General features: G+C 35.4%; 1 protein-coding gene across 1 annotated transcript in view; it reads left to right on the forward strand.

Annotated features, from left to right (window-relative positions):
• LOC138703394 (retinal guanylyl cyclase 2) overlaps nucleotides 1-17,752 on the forward strand; it is a 1,174,702-nt gene that overhangs the window by 469,219 nt on the left and 687,731 nt on the right. Inside the window, exon 3 of the mRNA XM_069831228.1 lies at nucleotides 10,073-11,869. Coding sequence (XP_069687329.1) covers nucleotides 11,581-11,869 — 289 coding nt within the window. The 5' untranslated portion in view covers nucleotides 10,073-11,580. The remainder of the gene's footprint in view (nucleotides 1-10,072; nucleotides 11,870-17,752) is intronic.

The following is a 17,752-nucleotide window of genomic DNA, read 5'->3' on the forward strand; positions in this document are numbered from 1 at the left end:
AAAAAATTACAATTCTAAGAATCCTATCCCAAAAGCTAGCCTTAAGCAAAATTCTCTTCTCTAAGATATTCACGCAAAGGCTTTAAGAATTTAATTCAAAATTACTGAACAAGTAGCTACAAAGAAAAGTATTACATTTTAACACAATACTATGTAATAAATAATGCAATAGAAATTATAGCGGGATTTAAAGGAGCATGCTATCGTTTCAGGTGTTATCTGATTGCAGGACCAGTTCTGAACCAGCAACATGGTCCTAATACTGTTATATTATATGACGTTTCGTTTTTGTCTCCACTGACGTGACTGGAACCTCTTCTAGGCTCCTTGGGAATCTAAATTGAATTCTCTCCTCTTCCTCGATGCCACTGTGTGCTGTATTCCTGCCCTAGCATCAGTCTCAATCCAGAGTGTGCACGCATAAGTAACACAAGTGCCTACTTCGTAATTCCTTTCAACACGGCTCTTCCTATTTCAGAATGTTCTATAGATCAGCTGTCTCAAGGTCAACACACAGAAACTGTCATAAACAGGAAGTTAAGGATACACCGAAGTGAAAATTCGTCATTTTTGTTTAAAAAATCACATTTTTTGTTTGTAGCACTAAAAAATTATTTATGATCTAATGGACCCCTGGGCCAACTTTCATGGCGTTATGCCCCTCCTATTGCAAATTACAGCGGACATTTTTAAAAAGCTATGCGCTCTGGGTAGGTGTTTAAAATTTAAAACAATTATTGTCGGTTTTTAATTTTTGCACATTTTGCTTTACTAAAAATTTTATTTCTTCTACAAATTTTGTACTACATGCATGATTTTTTGTGGGAGTTTTTGAATATCTGTGTAACAAAACTTACTATCAGGATTTTCTTCACACAGTTTTTAAAATATTAATTTGTTTTTCTAACAGTCGCTAATTTTTTACTGTTTTTAGGATTGACAATACAAAATATTTTTTTTTATTATTTTTAGGTGAAACTAATGAAACACCTGGTAATAAGTTTTTCTTGGAAGGGCAAGTAATAAATGCATGAAGAATTTTAACTTACCCTTAACTTCAGGTAAATTCTCCCAGTCTTCGCGATATAGTTTATCAAATTTGCCGTGTTTTCCCATTATCCCATGATAATGATGATGATTATTATTATTATTATTATTTATTATTATTATTATTATTATTATTATTATTATTATTATTATTATTATTATTATTATTATTATTATTTGGAGTTAGCAATAGCAACGCAATAATATCGCAATAAAAAGCGTACAACAAACGAACAGCGAAAGATAATAACGTATTTTGCGGTTTTATGACATGACGTCACGGTAAGAAATTGGTCATAGAATACAGAGATGAAGATAAATCGAGGTAGTCTATGTTGCATACTGTCAACAATGAGCAACAGTGACTTAGGATTTAAAAAATACTCTGATAACCTATGAATAATTCTGTAGTGCTCGGGAAAAGTGGCACAATTAAAAAATGTTAATTTTACAGGAGAACGAAGAAAACTATCTTCACACTAGTTTATGTCAATTTGATTTTCTTCTGTATGAATTATTGTAATGAGAGAAATACTTATGTCTCTCTTCCCAAGCGAGCAGATGTTCCGTAAGTTGTCAATAAATTATTAAAAAACGTTTGTGGAAACTGACTTATGCCACTTTTCCCAAGCACTGCAGAATTGTAGATCTATACCACAGTCTAGGGGTACGGCCACACGAGCTACATTTGTAGCAAGTTTTCTGCTACAAATGAAGCTGCCGAATTGTCGCAAAATGGGTGGCCACACGGGCGCTACAATTACTGCTAGTTTCTGCGTTAAATGTCGCTACGTGTGGCCACATGACATGCCACACGTAGCGACATTTGTAGCAACTTTTTGCGACAAATGTAGCTGGAATTATAGACCGCATTGAGTTAAATGGAAGCGGCCACAAGGAGCAGTAAGTGTAGCAAGTTTGGCGCCGTCTGACATGTTAAGTCTATTCGTGACCAATAATTTCGCACCTTAAACGAATTAACATTGTTGTTAGTTACTGGGAATTTCTTATTATAAAATCCGTATTTTTTAAACTTTAAATTTATATTAATATTTATTTCCGCTTTACTAATTCCCAGAGGAGACTCAGCGAGTCAAAGAATATACATGTCAATAGACTTTTATCTACTAACTGACAATACATAAAGAATAAATATCATGCAAAAGAAAACAAAAAAATTGTAATAAAAGTAAAAACAACCGTGTAAAATGAATAGTTATGCTTTAATTTTTTAGGAATGAGATAGAAAGCGAAAATCAAATGTCATGTAAAGGACACACAGATTAAGACTTTAAAAAGAGTGAAATAACAAATCAAAGTTATTCATTTTACAGTAGAGAATTACAATAATTTAGCGCAATGTAAATTTACAAATGCGTATGGATATACGCGTAAGCTAATTTTAAATACTATTTTCTTAATCTTACTCCTGTTTTTTTGTTACTTCACCAGAAGGAAAGTAAATATCGCCACTAAGTTCCTTTCTGGTAATTGAATTTGCAGCCAGGCATACAACACCTTGGCATTTTATTCAGGCTTAATGTATTTAAAAATATAACAAGTGACATTGATGAGTGCAGTGAAATTTGTCTCTCGAATTAGCTATAAGATATCGCAATTTGTACCACCCCGCTTATCTTTTAGCGTTAAAATTTTCTTTTGTTGTTAAAAAAACTTTATGAGATATGAAACTGTAACATACCCTAAGATTCACATTTCAGTTTCCCCCTCCCCCGAAATTTAGTAATCTGAAAAACGTGATCTATCATGTTTAAGAGGACGTAAACTCTGTCTTTTGACATGTATATTCTTTGTCTCACTGAGTCTCCTCTGGGAATAAGTAAAGCGGAAATAAATATTAATATAAATTTAAAGTTTAAAAAATATGGATTTCATAATAAGAAATTCCCAGTAACTAACAACAATGTTAATTCGTTTAGGCTGGAAAATTATTGGTCACGAATAGACCTCATGTCAGATGGCGCCAAACTTGCTACACTTACTGCTCCGTGTGGCCGCTTCCATTTAATTCAATGCGGTCTATAATTCCAGCTACATTTGTCGCAGAAAGTTGCTACAAATGTAGCTGCACGTGTAGCCACCCATGTCGCTACGTGTGGCCACCCAACAGCAGTAAATGTCGCAGAAAAAATGGACCCGGACCCATTCGAGTTGCGACACGACCTTGGGATGCGCCAAACTTGCTACATTTACTGCTCCGTGTGGCCGCTTCCATTTAACTCAATGCTGCCTATAATTCCAGCTTCATTTGTCGCAGAAAACTGTAGCTCGTGTGGCCGTACCCTAGTACAGTGATGTCAAAGTAAGCGCATTTTTCTGACCTTGACGTCGTGCGCGGGCAACAAGCGCTTAGTATGGAAAGGGGAAGGGTTGTGTATATGAATAAGCAGCCTGTTGGATTAAGAAAACAGTGGTGCACAAACTTCAGACGGAACGTGAAATTTTATGTCGTTATTTTATATGGCTTCTTTCTGTTTGATATTAACTAGATTGTCTGTAAAACAAAAGTACGAGTACTAATACCAATTTCTTAATATTGCAGTTATGTTTTAAATGTTAATAACATAATAAAGAGTTAAGAAGGAATATTCACATAAGTTCCATAATAGTACAACTATACTGTACTAAATGGATGAAACATATAATTCATTAAGAAAGTGATATCCCCCCCCCCAAAAAGAGATTGAGTATGACATGATAAGTTGGAATTGATATTAATGGTACCTTTAGCCTTATAAAAGTAATCAACAAACCAATCAAAACAATATTACAGTACAAAGCAAAGTTACCTAGGTGCTATATATGTTTTCAGTGCAAGTAATATTCCATTAAAAAAACCTTATCGCATTATGTTTTTAAGGTGATATTGGTGAGCAACTTCCTGTCATCAGAATATTAAATTATTTTCTCGAAAAATGCTACAGCTATAGAGCTGACATTTTTACAACACATGGACACGTATTTTTTGCTTATTGTGTAACAGTAGTTGCTTTGTTAATTCATTTCCTTACAAACAATTTCCATGCGAATATTTTAAAAATTTTCAATACACTATCTTCAGTAATACGTATTTACGGTATATTAGATTTACGAAAACATTTTGTAAGGCTACTAAATAAATAGGTCTATATCTGAAAATTTCACTTTTCTATAAAAAAAAGTTGAACGGCTGGGGGAATCATCGTGCTAACCACACGATACCTCCATTCTGGTTGGATGATCGCCCACCTCTGCTTCGGCATGTGGGCGTGAGGCCAGCAGCCGTCTGGTCGGTCTAGGCCCTTAACGGGCTGTAGCGCCACGGATTATTATTATTATTATTATTATTATTATTATTATTGTTATAAAAAAGTTGAGAAAACATTTATTTTGAATAAAAAAATCAAACTTGTGAAAAATGAACATTAGAATTAAAACTTACATTCTTATAATGCACTTATACTTCTCAGGCAAATCTAAAAATTAACATGGATACAGTTTTAATAAGTTCTCTTCCCTTTATCCATTGAATCAGTGCTGGCCATCCCTGAATATAGCTCGACCAAGCGGCATATACTACCTCTATCGTCTGTCTCTTTCCTTTCTGCTGTCAAGCGCTCAGGCTCTCCTGGGCTCTAAAGCGCGCGCTTGCTCCTATGGGCATCAATTGACGTGACTGGCCTAGTATATACAGTCACGAAGCTCAATACGTAGTAAATATGCATCCATAGATAGTTGCTAACCACTAGGATCGCTAATATTGCCTCATTACTGGCAATGCGAAATAGTACCGGCACAGTCTATTGTTCCGAGCACTCTCACAACTCAAGCTTCGTGACTGTATATACTAGACTGTGCCTATACCATAAATAAGTAAAAGGAAATAACATGTAACCTAATTTCGCCTTTTGGAATTTTGAGGTAGTCTGAAGGGCGACTTGGCGACTTCATTTTATTTATTACTTTCCGATTGCTTCTCTTATGTAGCCTAACTTGGTAAAATCGCCCAGAGTGGTAATTCTGTTGCTGAAATAGTTGAATCTTCAGTAACGCATTAACAATTGACTGTATTATATGTACGCTCGTATAAATATGACTTTAAATTATTGCTAAAATATGTTACATCAACAGCAGCAGAACATTGTTAACAGTTGATTGTAGTGTGCGTTTTCTGTGAAATAATGGTATAAGACGCTTAAAAACATTTCACTTATGATTATCACAGATATTTTTAAAAGTCTGCTGTATATTCGTAAATTACTTTGAATGTCATTAAAGTTAGATTGAAGGAATCACATTTCTTGTATACATAGGCCTAGTGTTATCCGCTCATTTGTAATGACTTCGTTTTAAAATTTTACATGTAAATAAAAGCATAATTCATTCATAAAACAGAGTTTAACATCACAATGCTTGTTTTCAGCTATTATGTTCCTATTACTTCCGCAAGGTTTGTTTCGAAATGTAATAATGCTATTCAAACTATTCTTGGAAACGAAAGAGCTGATGAACTGGTAAAAACAGCAGCTTCCAAGGAAGAACGATTTCGATTGTAAATATACCCACTACCTCATGCAAAACTGAGTGTAAAATGTAACAATAAACCGTGTAAATAACAGTGGACAAATAGTAATAACAATGGCTCTATCACAATAGATGTTTTTTTCCAGATATACGCAATCGTTTGTAGTGCACATATAGTATTTTATGCCTGTTTTTATAACAATTTATTTATATCAGGTCATGGTAAATTTCGTTCACATTTTCGTACATTTTCAGAAAACTCAGGGAATGAGCTTTCGAGTGCACTTCTGGAAGTAGGAAAACAGTACAAATTCTACTACTTGATTGCGTAATATCCTGATATCGATATATAAAACCTTGCCTTTAAATTGACTTAAAGATTGGAGCTATTCCATAAAATTTATCATTCATTAATATGACTGTAGTAGATGATTTTGATACCACTGCGAGAAGATTTAGAACTCTTGAATCTAACGTTTTTCATTGTGATTCCAATAAACTGACTTTATTCCGGAAGTCTGTATTAAGAATTGAAGGCACAGGTTCCATGATAGAAATATTTTAGTAGACAAAAATAAGTGGAATACAATATGTGAGTAAGTTCTTGGATGGTTTCACATGCTGAAAGCTCGCATAATTTGCGAAAATTCTGATTATAGAATTTGCAAAAGGAATCAAATTATAAACGGTCATTTTCTTAACATAAGTAGAATACGATGTAAGTTAAATGCTGTGATGTTTCACAGAAAGTCCAAAAATTTAGTGAAACCTCGATTACGGAATGCGCCGAGGGAATCGAGATATAAAGAAACATTTTCCTATCTTCTGACTTCCACATTCGCTGGATATGAATCCTGCAGATTTCTGTAAATTAGGTAGTTATCTAAAATTAAGAATTTTCTTTATAGCATTTGTAATACTGAATAATTCATGTGACAAATTACTGAAGAGATTAAGAATATTTTTTTTCCAGATTTAGCAGACATCCCGAAACAGAGATTTGTAATGACAGAAAATATTCACTTTTGAATTTTACACTAATATTTACATTTTTGAATTAAATAAAACCCAATTTATTGTAAATGAAATTTGTTAAATAAACCATTCACCGATTTAAAAAGTGACCAAAGGTTTTATTACCTCCGTAGTTAATTTCATGAAAACCATATTTAGCTTCAAAATATTTATGTAAAAATTATTAATTTTTTGGTCCTACAGAATTATCTTATTGTTAAATATTGGTTAATAACGATTTGAGCCTCGGCGTAGCTCAGTGGTAGAGCACCCAGTGCGTAGAAATTTGTCTTCGTTATTAACCAATTCAAAATATCATATTAATAGTGCAGAGAAAAAATTGGTCAATTGTTTAATTCATATGGAAGTACAGTAAATGGACAATACATTTCGACACTTTATTTTGTCCCGAATTAAAGTAGATGGCGCTTACCTGAATCCCAGTTTGAATATAAAATACTGCATCGTCTAAATATTTCGGGGAAATCAGGGTACATAAAATATGTTATTTTTATACTGTTACTTTCACAAAGAAAATTTAATATTAGGAGGTTTCGAAATTGGCCATTTTAATTTAAAAGATGTACAGAACACAGAATTTTGCTAATTAAAATTAATTCTGTTACATGTATACAATTACAAAAGCATTAAATTGTAAATCTGTATTGTATTTGGGCTGAGTTGCCTGGAGTATAACAAGGCCAACAGTTTAGACATCTCTGCCCTGGTGATATAACGTGCATACGAAACGTTGGAAATGTCAATTTCGAGGGAACAATGGAATACCCAAAAGTATATTTCTGATTATTTAATTTTATTTAAAATTTTATTTTGGATAAATAGTTCATAACTCGCCTCTATCTAAAAAGAAAGAAGCAATAACACTGGTTAACTGTCATTTTGCACTTGGTGTGTGATACATCAATGAATATCAATCATTGGTTGTAGAATCTGAAACGACCTTCGGAATTGCTGTATAACGTAAGGGTTTTGAGATATTTTAAATTTTAAAAATATTTTACGTCGTTTGTGTTCTCATTTTTTCAGAGATATTGTATAATGAATAAGAATTACGATGGCTAAACTCTTTATTTCGATGTAATACAGGGTGTAAGAAGATAGCTATATTTATTGTACTAAACATCAGGAAACTGTTGAAAGATCCTACTTTTAATGCAAAGTATTGAGTTAACTCCTTGGTACTCTTTCAAAACCATTATTTAGGGATTTCTAGGCAACAAAAGAGACGATAAATATTTCCATAGTGACTGCTCTGCTAGATAACTACAAGAACTCAAAATTCACGTTTCCACTCACACCTTCACTTTTCCCCATAAAACTGAGGTGCTTGTAGTGACGAACAGGGTGAACGTTTCACCAGGACAGCTTCCCACGGAGATTCGTTACCAAGGTTACCGGAACCGCTCAATGATGGGTTATAACTGTTGGTTAATTTTTTTAGAGAGAGGGATGAGATACCGTACAATAGGAAAGCATCGTCATCCCATTTCGCTGAAAAAAAAATTGATTTTGAACATTGTAAATATTAACATCTTGGATTACTGTGAATAGTTATTTTAGTGATTTTGTTGGTTTATAAGAATTTCGTTATGTTATTAAGAAACCTTTAGTGGGTTCTGAGTGTTATATTATGTTTGTATTTAAAATGAGCCATGTCTGCCAATATCGTATTGCTATCTTTGTGTTAGTGCTATGTACCTAGGAAATGTGACGTGATAGAAAGATGATGGTTTTTGCACTGAATACAGCACCCCAAAATGAGATAAATCTACCCATTTACACAACAGATACACGAAAAAAGTTTCAATTTGTTGACTAGTGATCAGGAAAGGTGGTGGGTGACCATTTCCCCTTATAGTAGGGTAGAGTAGCATAAATCGCACCGCTTCCTAAATGGCACCACTGCTAGTTTAAAACAAATTACTATAGTAGTGTGGCATCTAGTTGTATTGTTACAATCTACCATATGAACTCCCACCATGTCACTTGATTTCTGCCACTTCTTTGTGTCAGCAGCGTGGTGCTAGTGTATCTAATATAATCGCTCAGTTGGATGTATATTTAGCTAACACTTTGTAACTAAATAACGGATTTCTATGCAAAGAAATCCATAATCTTAAGATGTTATTCGTTTAAAGATACGTTTAACTTAGTAGGATTTTCGAACATGTGGTGATTATAGGCTACAATGAAGGAAATAATAACTTATGGCGTAGTTTCTCAATTCGCACCACTTTGTAGGTGCCTAATTCGCACCCGTGCGATATGAGCAACTGTAGCAATTCTAACCGTACAAAATAAGGCCCCAAAATTTTAACTGAACTAGGAATGCATCAGTTGGGTGCAATATAAAGTGGTGAGAAGGGCGTTAATACAACAAGTGTGTGTTGTACAAGCGCACCAGGTATTTTGTGCCACCTGTGCTAATTTTTAAACGTCAAACAGTGCATCCTTCATTATCAGCTGGTGCTCCTCCAGGATCGTTATTTGTTTGCTCTGAGTCAGGTTACATCAACAGTGAACTATTTGTCGTAAAGCTCAAACATTTTATTTGCCACTCAAACCTGCCATAGAAAAAAGTACTGCTTCTGTATGTCCACCTATACGACCCATTCCAAAAATTTAGAAGCTAGATTATCTCGGGAAAATGGTATGCTCCTGTTTCAGCTTCCTCGTCATAATACTCATAGGCCCAGCCTTTAGATGTTTCTATCTTCAAATCATTTCAGACAGCTATATCATGAAGCAGTTCTTAGGTGGCTTCGAGATAATCGTGGAGAAAAGGTGACGCAGTTTACAGTCTGAACTGCATGGTGAAGCACATGGCAAATGTATAACAATAAAAAACGAATTCAGAAAGTTTAAATGTTACGTAATTTGTGCTCTATTGTTTTCAATTTCGTTTGAAGATGCGTTAGTCTCTTTCATTAATTTCAATAAACTTGTAATTTGCATTTATTACTTTATTCATTCAAATACTCTTCAATATGTTCAATATTAAAAGCTTTCCTTCATCCTGTTCCCTGCAGTTAAAGAGGTGCGATTTAAGAAACCGCAGGTGCTATTTAGGAAACTAGTTGCCTAAATGGCACCACTGACATGTGTTTCGAAAATGTCATTTTAATTAAAAAATATTAATTCAAATTCAAGGATTCTTTTTTACATCAAAGGTAAATGTTCTGGGAATGTATCTCTGTAAAGGAATGCAGAAAATAAAAACTATATTGTTCAATAAAAATTATAAATGCCAAAGTGGTGCGATATAGGCAACCTACCCTACTTTCGATTTGAAGCACCTAATGGAATATCTCCCATGTTCGAAAGTCCTATCTTTGAAGTAAGAAATAGTGATATTATGAAATTAACTTATATGTAAGTGTAGGGCACATTTAACTAGAATTTAAAAATAAAATCACATATTTTATGACAATCTTTTAACGCTGTTTTCGTTTTCTTTTTTTTTCAGGACGGTGCGCATATTCTTCATGGAATATACACACGAAGTACGTGCTTAGATCTTGACATCGGAATACAAGAGACAAAAGTTACGGAAGAAAGAGTTCCCTGTATGCAGAGGAGGAGGAATATAACCTGGTTGATTTATCCTTAGCTTTATAACAAAGTTTAAAGAAGACTTTTCAAGTTTTTAAATGTCTCCTTCCATTTATCGCCAACGTCTGCATGGATTGACACATCAACCTTCGAAGATCAGTGAAGCTGAAACCAATTTTCTACTTTGCTCTTCGTGTTTTATAACAGCCATTACGTTATGAACTCCCATTCTGATTCTTTTCATCTCGTACGTTAAGAAAATAAGAAATATAGTACACGTGTTCTATTCGTGTCTGTAAATATTACTTCCACTCCATTCCCTAAGAAAGAAAACTTTCTAGGTGAAATTTATTAGTGAATTTCTTATTGAATAAATACAAGATCTGAATATTGTATTTACGTAAGACTGAGTGAAAAGAAAAGATTGTGTTCTTGTGTTGAATTGTGTTTAAAGTAGATCGTGGAAATACGTGTGAGTCTTTTGTGGTGTCATTATTTAACGAGTAAATTTTTGTGTAACACTTTTAACTCTGGTTAGAGTGAGAAATATTCTATCCCCAGCTCCTTATTCGGCTGATGTCACAAGTATAAGATACAAGGAACTGAGGAAGGGAAACAATTTTGGAGCACGAATCTAGTGCAAAACCACTTTTTTATTTATATAAACTTGACAACATAGCAAGAACCGTAGAGAAACTTTTAGCAAACTCCACACAAACTTCGCGGGTCGATATCCACAACCGTTTCACATGTTGTTTTGCAACTTTGTAATTTTCAACCAGCCCTGGAGGCGTTGGTAAGAGATAATACTTCTACTCTCTTCCTTTTGCAAAAGGCAATAAAACTTTCTGTGAAACAAAACAAAGAGACAGAGGAGAGGAATTCAAGCGCGTAGTTCTCTTGATTTTTCATATCATTAAACTGAGGAGGATAGATAATAAAGTAAAGGGACGGAAATTTGCTTAATCCTGCATATTAATTGAAAGCTACAGAAACTGAGAATCCGTTTCCAGTGCTTTTGTCATTCGGTTTAGCAGAGTGCTAAAGAGTGGATTGTTTTATATTTAAGCTCCGAATCTTATCGGATGTGTACAATGTGACTGTACGAATATTGGAAGTAGTGTTTCAGTAATATTCTGTTTTGAAGTGTTAACATTATTTGCTGGCTTGAAGAAAATTGAAATTGTAATGCTACCATACGAGTCTACAATTCTATTTGGAAACAAAAAAGTTGTTTTTCATCACAAGTGGGAGTAAACTAAGAATTGCGAGGTGGACGAGACAATAAGGAAGTCGGACGCCATTTTGCGACCGCGGCACCACGCTAAGAGACATATTCGCGATGAAGAGAAAGAAGGCAACAGACACTCGGGGACGACACAGCAGCAAGATAATTTGAGTGAGGCCCCTCGCCGCCACTCCATGGCACTTTGTGACGTCACCAGATTGTGGTACTGTCTCCTCGTGCTTGTGGTCGGCCTATTTCTCCTAGTGACTGCGGAAATCATGATGCTGAGGGAGCGAAGGACAGCGCTGTCCGGCGGCGACCAGCATGTCCGCACCGTCGTGTTCCTGCGGGAGCTCTGCTTCCAGCCCCAGGTGAACGTCACTCGCCTCGAGACGCTAGCTGCGCGCTACGTCGAGGGCGGCGCCGACGACGACGCCAGGTCCGAGCGCCTCCCCATCCGAGTGGACATCTTGCCCAAGTCTGGTGAGTACGCATTCTCCTTGCTTGGATTTCATATTCTGTAGCGTGAATGGTTTATAACAGGCCTGCACAAGGTTTCCGCTCTCCGAGACGGCTCACAGCTCATGAGCGGAATGCATATATTAGCTGCGGTCAGTATAGGGTGGACTGGAAGAAGGGGTTATCTCGTACAAAATATACACAAAAAGAAGCACTAGTACGAGTGTTTATGAAATGAATTCCCGTTCAGTGTTTGCAAAACTATCTTGGACTTATTAATTAATAAACAAATATTTATTTTACAGAAATAATAGAAATTTTAAACCTACTTAAATGTACAATATCATTTTATTATATTTTTATTTATCAGTACATGAAAACGAGGTTTCATGCTGTTGGCAGCTGAAAGGAACAGTAGTCTACTGATCGTAATGAAAAATCAGTTACAGATGTTCGATGCCTGCCTTTATTAAAGTTGATGATAGAAAACAGTTGCTCACAAATATAAATGCTGAGCCAAACATAGCAATCATTTTCATAGCCAGCCTGTGTAGTCGTGGATATTATTGCTAATGTTTAGGCTTGTAAAACTCAACCAGGCTAGTAGTATTATTTAAACGATCTTTAGCCCTTAGGCCACATTGAAGATCAATAAGTCCGAGCTGTAAATCGTTAAATGTTATGTTTTATTTAACGGCGCTCGCAACTGCCGAGGTTATATGAGCACACTTAAATGCAACTGACCTGGCCCGGAATCGAACCCGCAACCTCGGGCCTAGAAGGCCAGAACTATACCAACTGCGCCAACCAGGCCCACCTGTAACTTATATGGCATTGTTTCAACTGGTGTTGAAGAATTTATTATGTTTGTGCAGGTATGGTTTATAACTGGAGTCCTAAGTTTGGTGACTTTGAGTGCAAGTTAGGTGTACGTGAATCATTCTAACTTCTCTTGGAACGAAAAGCTCTGACTTGTCTCCTCTCTCAGTTTCGTGTATTTACATCCGCTTATTCGTGTGTCTGCCTGTGTAGGCACTGAACAATAGGAATACTATTCACGTACAGAATATACTGTCACGTGGATTTAACAACGAATTAAATATTTACTTAAAGTCACCTTATGGCATACATCGGCAAAAAGTCATCGTGATCGCTAGTAATAGTGACGTCGCAGCGGCAGCGCAGTAAACTGACTTTTCTTCACCCCCTCCCTTCCGTCCAATTCCCCTACAACTCCAGTACACAGGCATCCATCAGTGGCGGGTTACCTGGTTAGATTTAGATCGCTTCTTCCTCAAAATCTTCAACGTCTGTTGATAAGCTGAGTCAAAGGGAACGCCATGCAAGTTATGTTATTGCTTTGGAAATCACAAAATCATTGAAGCGCTATAATGAAGGGCAGTTCATTAAAACATGTCTGAATAAAATTGCTAACATTATTTGTTCGAATAATCTGATGTTTTTAACAGTATGAAATTATCCACACGAACAATACAAAGGAGGATAATGGATATTGAAACACTAGCTGAACAAGAAATAAAATCAAAGATGCATAAACAGTGGAAACACAGATATTGATAGAGTGGAATTGGTAGGCCTAATGCTCACCCGCGGAGTTACGAAGGATCTCTCTGTATAAGAATATTTGATCGATGTCATTGCAGTTAAAGAAAATACAACAGGAGAGGAGTTTTTATAAGTATAGAGAAAATATATAGAAGAAATTAATCTGAACATAAAGCAACTTGTATTTGTAGTAACATACGGGACTAGAAATACGACTTTAGAAAAGTCTACTAGGTGGACCAACGTGTTATTAAGAGAGCTGGAAATAAGTGAAGACATAAAACGTTCCCATTGCATAAAACACCAGACTGACTTAGATCTATTTAAAATGCTCTCCATAGAAAATACATGTGGACCTATCTTAGATCACCTGTCGCTACCCTACACAGCTGCTTTGGCTCTATATTCAATATATTTCGGAACACTTTTTTTTTTTTAACGGAAACTTGTAATATCTAAACAAAGATCGTGACTAGCAGACGAAAATTTACGAGTTGTTTCAAGAGTGGCAATTTGTGACGTATTTTCCTAGATTGTTGTAGCGCAGTAAAAATAAAGGTGAAATAAAATATAATCTGTCCATCTATAAATCAATATTGTGTAGTCTATGTCAGATGCTTGTGTTGAGAGACCGCCACTGGAATTTGAACGGTGTGTTCTATACTCCTCGATTGATATTTCATCTTATGTATTACGGGTCGCGTCCAGTGATGTCAGCGTGAGTACAAATTTGCCGACGGCTGCCTTATGGAAACAAAAGTTTGTTCTCACAATAAGTAAAATACATTTAATTCTATATGGGCCTACTTTTATATTTTATAATATATTTGTCATCCAGAAAGTAAAAACCAATGCTTATTTTTTTTCTCCTATTTACTGAGTTTTGAATAGTTTGGTAAAGTGTTCATACAATTGTGTTATAGGCCTATATATATATATATATATATATATATATATATATATATATATATATATATATATATATTGTATGTTTATTATCTAACCCATGAACACTGTTTAATTGACCTTACATGTGTGAGTTAAGTTAAATTGCACTTTTTAAAATAATTAAATATATTTTTTCAAAGTCAAAATCAGTTTAGAAGCAAATAACATGAAACTTTATTGAAAGGATTGAAATTTAAATATTCACAATACTGAAAAGTTATTATTGAAATATATGAAACATATTTCTTCCCTGATGTTTCAATTTTGTTCATGTAGAAATGTTCGTAGGTTTTGTTTGTCTCCATGTAGGCCTATTATCGTCACTAATGCCAGATTGTAGAAATTAATTGTGAATACTTGTTTTAAAGTGAACGTTGTAACTGGACACATAACATGTATGTTTAAAAATAAATAAATACATAAATAAATAGTGGAAATTACAATCATACAATAAATCACAGTAAAAATAAAACTATTTAAACTGACTACTTACTTCACGATTCTCTGCACATTACAACGAGAGACTGTAAACTTAAGTGTTTCATATTAAAAGTTACTCCTTCTTTCTGATAAAAAATGTTTCCTTTTCTCCTAATAAAGAGCTCTCTACAAAACTCTTCTATTAGAGCAACGATAATCAATCTCCTAGCTTTGTTTTGTTTTGGCATGTTCGCTGAACAGCAGATCTGAAGTGTATACGCCGCGCTATACTCCATACATAAGGACACTGTTGCGGGTTGCTTCGAGCCTCTAGGAAATCAAACGCAGGACTCTATTTATAAAAGCGATGGCAGATTCCTGCACTGTGCAAGATTGAAACGGCGTACATACTATTTCGTACACGCGAAACCGGTTCTCAGCCGAAGCGGAACGCGAGGATGGCTTAAGTATGAGCGAGCTATTGCAATGGTTCAAACGAAGTGAAATAAGCCAGTTATAAGTAAAGTCCGTGTCTAGAATCTGTAGTCCTAGGAGACGAAACAGGTCCTCTGCGCCAGTGGTGAGCGGAGGTGACAGAGCCAATGAACACACTGGCGGGAAAGGGAGCGAGCGATGATGTCACCTTCTGGCACTCATATCTTACTCCTTAGCGGCCGCGCGCCGATGCTGCCCGTAACACTGCTAGGTTCCGCCTATTCTCTTCTCTCCATCTTCACACAAATGTGCCGACTATATCTACAGATTGCATATTCGTTTTGTGTACAAACTCTAATTACATTTGTCTAAGAGGAACTGCCCCTTATAGCAGGGTGTATTTAGATAAAATTAACAACTTCTGTGTCTAAGAGGTTTTAATTTGGAAATTGAGGTTCCGATATAATCATTTTCTTTTCTTAATAATTCAATAGATTCTTTCACAAATTGTAATCTCGTGAAATTAACAGTTATCGTCTCTCTTTATTGCGCTTAGTATGACTTTAATTTATACAATATATGTAGACTTACATTCAACTGTTGCTGCCAACAATTTCTGTATTCCTACCTCTGCCATTTTTTCTGTAATAATAGGTAATTCATTCTTCCTTGGCTAACAGTGATACCAGAGCTTCTTCTGGAGTATATGAACGAGCGTGAATAGATGTAGGCATACCAGTAGGCTTATTTCTTTTCATTGGTCGAATTGTATGTACGTGGAATTCCTATTGTTGCTTTTTTTAAAACGGATTAAACATTTCATTTACCTTTCTTGTCAATACTTATCTGCGTTGCAAGAGCTAGTTCTTCTGAACTGTGCGAAGCAACTAATTCTCTGAATTGTCTTTGTTTCTACTTCGTACTTGCTGTAATGGAAAAACTTTCTTGGGCGGCCACGACTTTCTCCAGGGTAAGTTTTCTCTAAATTTTCATTACTATCACGATGAGAACCTAATTTAATAAGTAGCTCACTAAGCCAATGTTCATTTCGTAAAAAAATCTCATATTCTTTATCCTCTTGCTCTCCAACGATAAATTATCTCATGGAAAAAATGTAAAATTTTACTTACTATTGCATCTTCTGGGCACTTGGGAAACTTATTTGATACATAATTAACAAGCTTTCACCTTGCATTCGCTGAATTGTTCTTCGGAAGCAGATTTGATTATAAATAATTGATTAAATGGCGATCTTACTCGTGTTAATTATGCAAGCATGTGCGGCTTACAGTTGTTTCGGTGCTACTTTACACCATTCTCAGAGCCTTCTGTGTCTCGGCGTCATCTCAACATCGCTGCCTGTTGTGTGGGTGCGTTCGTGTGATGAAGAGTTGAGTCAAATAGTGTGTGTGTTTTGAAATTGACCTATGTGTTGAGTATTTGATTAGGGTGTGTTTTAGAACACACACACTATTTGACTCAACTCTTCATCACACGAACGCACCCACACAACAGGCAGCGAAGTTGAGATGACGCCGTGACACAGAAGGCTCTGAGGATGGTGTCAAGTAGCACCGAAACAGCTGTAAGCCGCACATGCTTACATAATTAACACGAGTAAGATCGCCATTTAATCAATTATTTATATTCAAGTGTTAAAAGTAGTGTACGAAAGATTCAACATGGGCAGATTTGATTCTCAGATAATCAAATATTTGCAATACAGAAGAATTGCACTATTACAACTGGGAAAAATAGTGCACATAATTTATTAGTTCCGCAAATCTCGCACCCTAAGGCTTCATTTAAAATAGAGATAAAACTAGAAGAAGTGAAAAAAAATCATTTTGGAACGGAACATCTTAGCCAAGCCTGTACTCAAGGTTTTATTTATATTTTGTCCCGTGTCCATTCATGCTCATTTGAAGTGCTGTAACTATATTAAATGTAACAAAAACATACAGTTTTACATATCTGAAGAACTACTTGACATGTTGATACCAAATTTAATATGAAGGGAATCGACCGCTTAGAACACAGTTAAAGCACAAAGAAAATTACAGACTCGTGGCACTTGCTGAGTAAGAATGCTGGGACTCGAAATGTAGTATGTTACCGGACTCTTATCTCGCTCTGCAGCCACCTCCTCTGATTAAGATTATCAGTTGAGAGTTAGTTATACAGGTTGTTAAAAAAAAGTATCCAATATTTTAGGAGCTGGTAGTATGCATCAAAACAAGAAAATAATGTATAATAAACATGGGTCCTACATACAACACATACTTTCTGAGATCTAAACACTTGTTCATAGGAGGTGCTCAATGTGACGTCCATTCATGGCAATGCATTCCTCTGCCCTTCGGCGTAAGCAATCACACACTCTTTGAAATTTGTTTTAATACTTAATAAGAAAGTTCTGATAACGATCCTCAGTTAATATCTGTGGTAGCACTTGTGGCCCTATTAATCTATCATCAAGAACGCCTGCCCATAAGTTGACTAAGAATCGGTGCTTATGCCTTGTTTCTTCAACTCTAT

The sequence above is a fragment of the Periplaneta americana genome, chromosome 7, assembly GCF_040183065.1.
Source record: "Periplaneta americana isolate PAMFEO1 chromosome 7, P.americana_PAMFEO1_priV1, whole genome shotgun sequence".
In the NCBI taxonomy this organism is placed as follows: domain Eukaryota; kingdom Metazoa; phylum Arthropoda; class Insecta; order Blattodea; family Blattidae; genus Periplaneta; species Periplaneta americana.